The following is an 8,903-nucleotide window of genomic DNA, read 5'->3' as shown; positions in this document are numbered from 1 at the left end:
GAATGACCTATGACGTTGCTTTCGATCCTCTCTATGATCAAGGATTAATCAAACCTATTGGCCCTACTGGAGATTCAACACCAGAAAAGCGATCTTCAAGGTGGAATCTCAACTCTTATTGCAAGTACCATCAAGGATATGGTCATACCACATATGAATGTTACAGATTTCAAAATCTCATTCAAGATCTCATAGAAGCAAATGAGATCCCATTACCTCTAGCTAGTAAGAAGACCGAGTGATGATAAAGCAAACGGTATAAGGCGAGCTTTAATGACAAGATTTCATGACCTCGTTTTCATTCTTCTTTTCCCCAATAAGTCTAGCATAGGACCCTTTTACTTTCCCTTTTTTTGTAAGATCATTATTTCTTTTCCTTTAATGAAATAAGAATTTATTTCCTTGTATATGATCATTGCATTGCATTAAAAAAAATCATCATTGTCGAACTAAGCACAAGGTATACCAATTATTTGAGGCACTCCTTGTAGCCACATCATATTACCTTTCACCCTTCAAATATACATCCTTTCTTGATAAACCACTTTGAGCCTCATCTAACGATAGACCTTTCTTTCTTCAACCCACATATACCTTGTTTCGAGGTTGTTTGTGTCCCTCGGGAGAGTTACAGCTCAAGACTGGATTTAGCAAGGTTGCATGTACCTGCAAAACAAACGGATCACCGAATGGTCGGTGGTCCGCCTCTGAAGATTAATTTAGTACGGTATTCGGAGTAAAACTTGCGGAAATAAAGTTATCTGCTTGGTTTCCAAGCTCCGGTGTTGTCTGTTTCTTGAGAACGATAGCTCTGTAATTAATGTCGGTGTGACGTCCCGTCATAAATGAGGGAAATTTCCTATTTATAAGGTCTTTTGGGGAAGTGTGCCCTCGCTAGGTTTTGATGACTTAGGGATTAGGGCACGCCGTTTTGCGCCGCCTCGAAGTTTGGGGATTTTGATGAGTGTCATTTATGGAACTCATTTGATTCTTTTTAGGGTGAATTTCATGTTATTCTATAGCTCTTTTACTTAGCTTTTCCTTAATTTTACTCTTTATTTCTTTTAGTTTGCATTTTCTTAGTTGGATTTCTTTCTTTATGCATTTCTTGGTTTATTTTGTTATTTTCTCTTTTATTTCCTTGTTTTCCTTTATTTTTCAAGTTAAGGTCGTTACCCAAGTTTCCGGAGGCCTCTTCCCAAGTTTAGCATTGATTAGAATGTCTAGTGTTTTCCATTTGAAGCTCAAGCATGGAGAAGTGCAAGTTCCTAAAGTCCTTGAGCTGTGCATTCAAGCCGTGGGGGCATGATTTCTAGTGTTAAACCCGCAAACTTGGAGTTTAGAAACTGCAATGTCCCGTGTTTATCAAGAGCATTAAGTGGAACGCACGAGGAGCATCGGCATGATAGGGAAGAAGGCTGCCCTGTTCCCAGGCGTGGGCGCGACCGCGCCTTCCTTGGGCGCGGTTGCGCCTGTCTGGGTCTCTTTCCGTACCTAGATTTGCACGGCTGCGCCTTCCCTTGAATTTGGCCGCACCTGTATGGATTTATTTGGGGACAATCTAACTAACTTCTCTTAGTTGGTTTTACTATATATAGATTTTCTTTCTATTTTTTGAAGAGAGGGAATTAATTTAGAAATTAGAATAGAATTAGAATTAGAATTTTAGAGAGAGAAACTCTAGATTGTAGAGAGGGAAGTTTTTTATTGTTGATTGATGATTGAAGATTGTTAATTCTAGCATTTTATCCAATGATTCGAAGTAAGTTTGTAACGATTTCTTTTACTTTAATGCAATTTTTAGCTTATCATTTCAATTGCTTTGTTGATTGTTTAAGTTTAAATTAAATTTGTGTTTGAATTAGTTCTATTGATGTGATGATGATGAAATTGTTGATTAGCTTAGTTTTGATCTTAATTTCAATGGATTGTGAGTAGTTCTCTTGCTAGGGAAATGGTGAATCATGTATGAGTAATGGATTGATGCTAATTGAGGGAAATTGATGGAGTTGATGTTGTAATTAAATTGGTTGATTGATTAAGTGCATGTGTGTGATTAATTGAAGAGTAGCTAACTTTGATTGTTACCCTAGAATGCATTGTAAGCTTGCATTGATATGGAAAATTGATTTGTGGCTTGCTTTTGTCGATTGAGTAGGTTTGCAAGGTTCCTAGGTAGAGTCTCTCGTAGTTGGTGCTAGCTTGACCTCCAAGAGATTAGCCTACCTTACTCTCTTGATTGCTTAATTGATTTTCCCTCGCAACACTCGACTTAATCATATCCAATCCCAATTAGCTATATCCATTCCGAGTACATGCAAATCCTAACCCTAGTGCTTGATAAATTTGATTTCATTTTGATTATTTGATTATTTTGAATCTACACACATCTCTTTATTGCTTCGAAATAGATTAGCTTTGACATTAGCACTCACGTCCCATTCCTAGTCGTTCGACCCTCGACTTAATTACTATATGCTTTGTCTAGGGGTGTGTTGAGAGATTACAAATTTATTTTTGACCAAGGGTAGATTATTTGACCTAGTCTCTCCCTAGATAAAAAATGGAGCCGTTGCCGGGGAAAGGCGTAGATGATTGCTTTTGTTGTTGAGTCTATTTCACCTTAATCTCCAAAATACAAAAAGATTTTTCTCTTTAGGCTACATTTGTAGCCGTGATATTGATATTTGCTTTGATTTTTTGTATGCCTAGGATAAGTTGATGGACTTTAGTTCCATTTGATCCGGAAATCGAGAGAACAATAACATGGATAAGGGTTGTTAATCGTTCCTAGAGTCCAAGCTCTCCAAGAGAAGAAATTCACCAAGAAAGAGAGGAGAAGGATCAAGTAAGCATGGGAAATAATCCAAGATTTGCTTTGAAGGAGTTGGGAACTCCCGGTGCATATAGGTTTGAAAGTGGGATTTCATTGACAACAACACCGACAAATAACTTTGAAATAAGACCGACCATGATCACTTTGATCGAAAGGAGACAATTTAGTGGGGCTAAGATTGAGAGTTCGCTAAACCATCTCAAAGAGTTTAAGAAGTATTGTAACACTATTAAAGTGAATGGTGTTTCTCCAGAGTTTATCCAGCTCAAGTTGTTCCCCTTCTCTCTCATAGGTCGAGCCTTGGAATGGTTAAACAAGGAGGTCAAGCCAAATTCTCTTAGAACATGGGATGAAGTTACCAAGGAATTCTTATCTAGGTTCTACCCCTAAAAGAAAACGGCGGAGGCAAGAACTTTGATGAGTGACATTTATGTCACTCTTAGGGAGTAGTTTTAGAGTCATTTTCGTGTTTATTTTATCTTATTTTCCTTTCTTTCTCTTTAATAAAGTTTCTAATTTATTTTGGTAATTTTGTCGTGTTTTAGTTCTTTTCGTAGTTTTTAGTTTATTTTCGTATTTTATTCGCTTTTGATTTGTTATATTTCATTCTTTATTTTTCCCTTGAAAGTATTCTAATTTACTTTTATTTATTTTAATTGGTTTTGAGTCTATTTTATTTCACTTTCTTTACTTGTATAGTTTTATTTAATTTTTATTAGTTTAGTGTTATTTATCTTATTTTATTTTATTTTACTTTATTTTATTTTATTTTATTTTATTTTGTCTCTTAGTAATACCCTCGTGTTTTTGGTTGTAGGTGTCCCGGGTTTCAAGGTCATGTTCGTGTTCGGAGGTTCAAGGTTCGAGGCGCAAAACTTGAGCCAACCCAAGCTGCAGCCTCCTAACCTTCACCCCATCTCCTTCATTATCCTACACCACACCAAAACACATCAACATCCCCTGCTCCACCAACACCAATAGCAACACAACCTGAACACCGCACATCCCCTGCTCCACCAACACCAACAACAACACAACCAACAGCAACAGCAACGCAACCAACACCAACAGAAACACAACCTGACCACGCAACACCACCACACACAACAGCAGCTACCCGCTGCTCTCACCACCTCACACGACCACAACCAAACACCACACACAACCAGCCTGCAACCCCGCAAGCACCACAACACCCCTCATAGCTGCAGCCTCCCTCAATCACCTCCGTACCCACCACCAATCAGCAACAACAACCACCATCAACCATCAATTCCACTCCCCCTCACAACACCAACACCACCAATCAGAACTCCCGTGCTGCCACCAATCAACCACCACCAACCCGCAATTAACCGCAATCACCACGCAACAGCCCCTGCTTCACCCCGCAAACCACCAGCCACAACAACAACAAAACAACCACCAATTAAGCAACAAATCGCCCACCAGCATCAATTACAGAAAAATCATAACAAATTGAAAATCAATCAAGTTCGAGCAAACCCATTGAGATGTTCGGCCGAACTTCGAGTCAGAGACTTTGGGGTTTTGTTATTCGAAGAGGAGTGGTCGAACATACCCATGGTTCGACAGAACCAACCCCGTAGTTCGGCCGCACCAACCCATGGTTCGACCGAACCGCTTCACGAGCTATGCACATGGCTTTTAATGAGGATCGAACGGTAGTGTTTGCTTGATGCCGATTTTCAATGATGATGAGCGGTTGTGATTTGATGATGATGGTTGTTAGTTTGCTTTGGTGAGATGCAAAGCATGGGATTAAAAACCCATTATTGAAGCAGCCAATTTCGAAGAAGAAAGGGGAATGGGGTAGCTGATGGTTTGGTGGGGATTTGTGGGTTTATTCGATTTTATTTTCATTTTCTTTGTTTTCTTTTCTCTTTTTCTTATTTTCTTTTATTTTTTATTCTTATTTTAGTTTTCTATTTTTACTTTTCCTTTTAATTTATTTTATTTTATTTCCTTCTTTTATTTTTCTATTTTTCCTAGTTTTATTAGCTTAGTATAAATACCCAATTTTGGGGTAATTAGAAAACATTGAAGAACTATCTATTCTTCTCTCTAATTAGTTTTAGTTTTAGGTTAGGTTAGAATTAGTCTTCATTGGTAGAGAGAGAAAGTGTGGTTTCCTTCATTAATGAACTTGGATCTTGAAGAAGGAGCTTGCTCAATCCTTTGTAGACCTTCATCTTCAATTAATGAGCAATCTCTTACTCTTTCTCTTTACCTTTGTTGTTGTTTTTGCTTATTTGCTTTTATTTTTCTTCTTTGCTTATTAATCATGTTGATGCTTATTGATTTGATGATTGATATTGTTTTCAATATGATTTGTGAGTAGTCATCTAGCCAAGGGTGTGGGGATGGTGAATGTTGGGGTTATGTTAATGGTGATTAAAGTCTTTGCATGCTTGATATTCTTTGGTCTTTCTTGCAAGTGCACATTGTTAGTTGATCAAAGATGAGTCTTTACTAACAAGTAACGAAAGTTGACTTAGTTGAGATTCATTACTATCGATTGTTATTTAATAGTACCTCCTAGTATATGGTTCTAGTGTGGAAACATAGAGGCTATGTTAGGAGAAGCCAATTGACCCCGAAAGGAGGCTAGATTGGACCCTTTACTTCGATATTCATGCACATTTAGTTTACCATTGATATGCTACTTTTTTATTGTATGGTCAAGCGTCAACTTCACCTACCCATTTCCCTTGGTGCCTTAATGTTTTATTTCTTGTTTTAGCATTTTTTGACTTTAGTTTATTTATCTCCTATTCCGGACTAGCTTAATTGTCGATAACATTTGGTGGTGTTTACCGTTCTCTGTGGTTCGACCCCTATGCTTGCCTTATACTCGTATTAGGTTTGTTTAGGTTATATAAATTGTATTTGATCTAGGGATAGACAATTGACGACGCGTTTATGCCCTTGTCAAACTTTGATCCAAACTTTCAAGAAAAAACCTAGTGAGAGCTTGTATGAAGCTTGGGAAAGGTTTAAGGAGTATCAAAGAGAATGTCTCCATCATGGAAACCCAACCTATCAAATCATTCATATTTTCTATGGAGGGTTGAGTCATCAAGGAAAATCGTGTCTTAATGCGGGAGCCGGAGGCCCAATCATGAACAAAATCGAAGAAGAGGTTGTTGACGTTATAGAGATGTGGTGCGCCATTACATGGATTGGCAACAAGGAGAAAGAGAGTCTTCGAGCAAGAATGGATCAACGATTTATTCGGCTGATCACCTTAATGCCATCAAAAATCTATCCTCTCAAATTGCAAGTTTGGGGAAGGGGATGAAAACAATCAAGGCCAAGCTTGAGAGTACAAATTCCAAGGCACAAGGTCATCCCTCCCACATTAAAGGGACAGGTACATCTTCTAACTCTACTCCTCCTTCTACTTCTAACAATATTCCCAATGGATGCTTGTTTTGTGATAATTGTGGGTCTTATGACCATGATGCTTCTACTTGTTCAAATGGGTTTGAAAATATTGATGATGGGGAGAGTAATGAATGTGAACATGTGAATTTTGTCTCAAACAATAACAATGGTCAAAGGTTTGATGGACCAAGAAACTTTGGAAATTGAAATTCTCACCGACAAGGTGGATTTGATAATTATAAAAATGGTAATTATAGGAACCAAGGAAACCAAGGTTTCCGAGGCAACCATAATAAACAAGGTTATGGTAATCAAAACCAAGGCCAAGGTTATGGAAATCAAAGCCAATCTCAAGGCTTTGGTGGCCAAAACCAAAATTTTGGCAACAATCAAAATCAAGGCAATTGGAACAATCAAAATAAGGGGAATTTTCAAAACGACCAAAGGGGACCCCCACCCGGATTTGGTCCAAAATCTCAAGGTGTTGGTGAAAATTCCAATTCTCAATCGTCCATGTACAATTTAGAGGAGATAATTGAAAATAAAACAAAAATCTTGAATACCAATATGGCTGTGAGCGATAAGAAATTTAATGAGATCATGACACATAACAAAATGCTTGAGACACAAATCACACAACTAGAAAACACTTTAAAAGATTGTGCTAGTCCTTCTTCATTTCCTTCTCAAGGAGTTGATCCTAAGAAACCCGTTTATTCCATCACCACAAGGACTGGAAGGGTTCTTGAAGAGAGAGTTTCTAGGGATTGTAAGGAGGACAAGAAGAAGAGTGTTTCAAGTGAGGAAAAAGAGGAAGACGTGTCAAAAGATGTAAGTAAAGAAGAGATCCATGAGAAAAAGAAGAGTGATGAGAGAAAGCAAGAGGAAGTGAGAAAACTCGACCTTCCATATCCCCAAAAGTTTATGAGGAACAAACTAGATGTAAAATTTAGGAGAATTCTTGAAATGTTGAAGGAGGTCCATCTTTCTATCCCTCTTACCAGAGCCATGACCCAAATGCCTAGATATTCCAAATTCCTTAAGGATATCTTGAGTGGTAAGAGAGACTGTAATGAGATAGATTCGGTAGAGGTTGGTGAGTGTTGTAGTGCTTTGATTCACAATGACCTTCCCAAGAAGATGAAAGATCTGGGTAATTTCTCCATTCCTTGCAAAATTATGAGTAAGTTATTTGAGAAATCTTTGTGTGATTTGGGTGCTAGTGTGAGCATAATGCCCTTCTCGATCTTCAAGAAGCTAAATCTAGGATAACTTCTTCCTACCAACATGACTTTGCAATTGGCCGATAGGTCCATCAAGTTTCCCAAGGGAAGAGTTGAAAATGTTCCCTTGAAGATAGGTGGTTTTACAATTCCCGTTGATTTCATTGTGCTTGAAATAGAAGAAGATGACCACATTCCTATTATCTTAGGGAGACCGTTCTTAGCTACTTCTGGAGCTTTGATTGATGTTAAGGGAGGCCGTATTACCTTGAGAGTTGGTAACAAGAAATATAGCTTTGAGCTAAAACCATTGCATGAGTCCTTATCCCTTGTGAAAGGAATCAAGAGTGATGATTCCCTTCGTTATTTTGATAATGTGTATGTGATTGATTCTTCATCTAACAATATTCATGATATTTTTGATGATGTGCTTGTGAGTTTTGATTGCATGAAAGTTAGTGAAGATAAGAAGGAGCTTTCAAAGGCTATGAACGAAGAAGAGATTGACATTCCTCATTGGTTTAAGCTCTACCCTTAAGAGGAAGAGGTGGATTCCATGGATGTAGATGGTGTAAAACCGTCTACAAAAAGAAACAAAGTCAAGAAGAAAGCAATAGCTTCGAGGAAGAAGAGAATGAAATTAAAGTTGAGAAATGAAAAAATTGCTTTTGATGTGAAAGCAAGTGAAGTCTTGTCAAGCAACAACAAGTGAATGCTTAAAAATGAAGGAGAAGTTGTTCTATCCGCTACCTTGGACAAGGTGGTGTTCTTTGACCCTCCATGATTTGGAGGAAGGGTCGAGCTAAGGACCTTATGAAAGCGCTTCCCGGGAGGCAACCCGGAGATTTCTAACCTTTTCTTTTGATTTCTTTTTTTCTTAATTTTCTTTCTTTTAGTTTCTTTTCTTTTCTTTCACTTGTTTCTCTTTTGGATTTATAGTTTTAATTCTTCGAGTTGGATTACATCAAGTGATAACAAGCAATGGAATGGTGTTTTGCGGTTTTTGATGTGTTTATATTCAATTTTGTCGAAATTTTGAGTTAAAAGGGGTAAGAATTGTTAAGTAAGGCAAGATAGGAAATTTGTGCTTAAGTTTGAAGGAAATTTGAACTTTGTGAGTTCATCGTGGTGCTACCATTATTTTAGGGTTGTTGAACCCACATTACTCACATTTAGAAACTGATCGTTATGATGGGGTCAAAAATCCCGGAATGATAGTTATCGAAGCACCCACGCATGAACGCACCAAGGAGAAGTGCATGAGGGGCATCAGCTGGCACAGGCGCGCAACCTCTCTAGCCGTGTCTTATCTCTTCTTTCTTCTTGCTTTTCCCTCATTTCCCCTTCACCCTCATTTCTCACGCACTCTTATCTCTTCACCCTCATGCGCACCGCACCGCACCATACCTTACTCATCTTCATCAATCTTCACTCAA

At 38.1% G+C, this 8,903-nt stretch overlaps 1 protein-coding gene across 1 annotated transcript; it reads left to right on the top strand.

Annotated features, from left to right (window-relative positions):
• Nucleotides 1–6,811: 6,811 nt before the first annotated feature.
• LOC110701650 lies at nucleotides 6,812–7,516 on the top strand. The gene has a single exon (XM_021879264.1). It carries the CDS (start codon nucleotides 6,812–6,814, stop codon nucleotides 7,514–7,516), a length of 705 nt encoding a protein of 234 aa, XP_021734956.1.
• The last annotated feature ends 1,387 nt before the right edge of the window (nucleotides 7,517–8,903 follow it).

The sequence above is a fragment of the Chenopodium quinoa genome, unplaced genomic scaffold, assembly GCF_001683475.1.
Source record: "Chenopodium quinoa cultivar QQ74 unplaced genomic scaffold, ASM168347v1, whole genome shotgun sequence".
NCBI classification, from domain to species: Eukaryota; Viridiplantae; Streptophyta; class Magnoliopsida; order Caryophyllales; family Amaranthaceae; genus Chenopodium; species Chenopodium quinoa.
Note: the sequence above shows the minus strand (reverse complement) of the source record. Positions and strands in the feature narration are given on the sequence as shown.

Excerpts from the sequence above, each read along its gene's own strand:
- LOC110701650 (XM_021879264.1), top strand. The coding sequence starts at position 6,812 with ATGGCTGTGAGCGATAAGAAATTTAATGAGATCATGACACATAACAAA.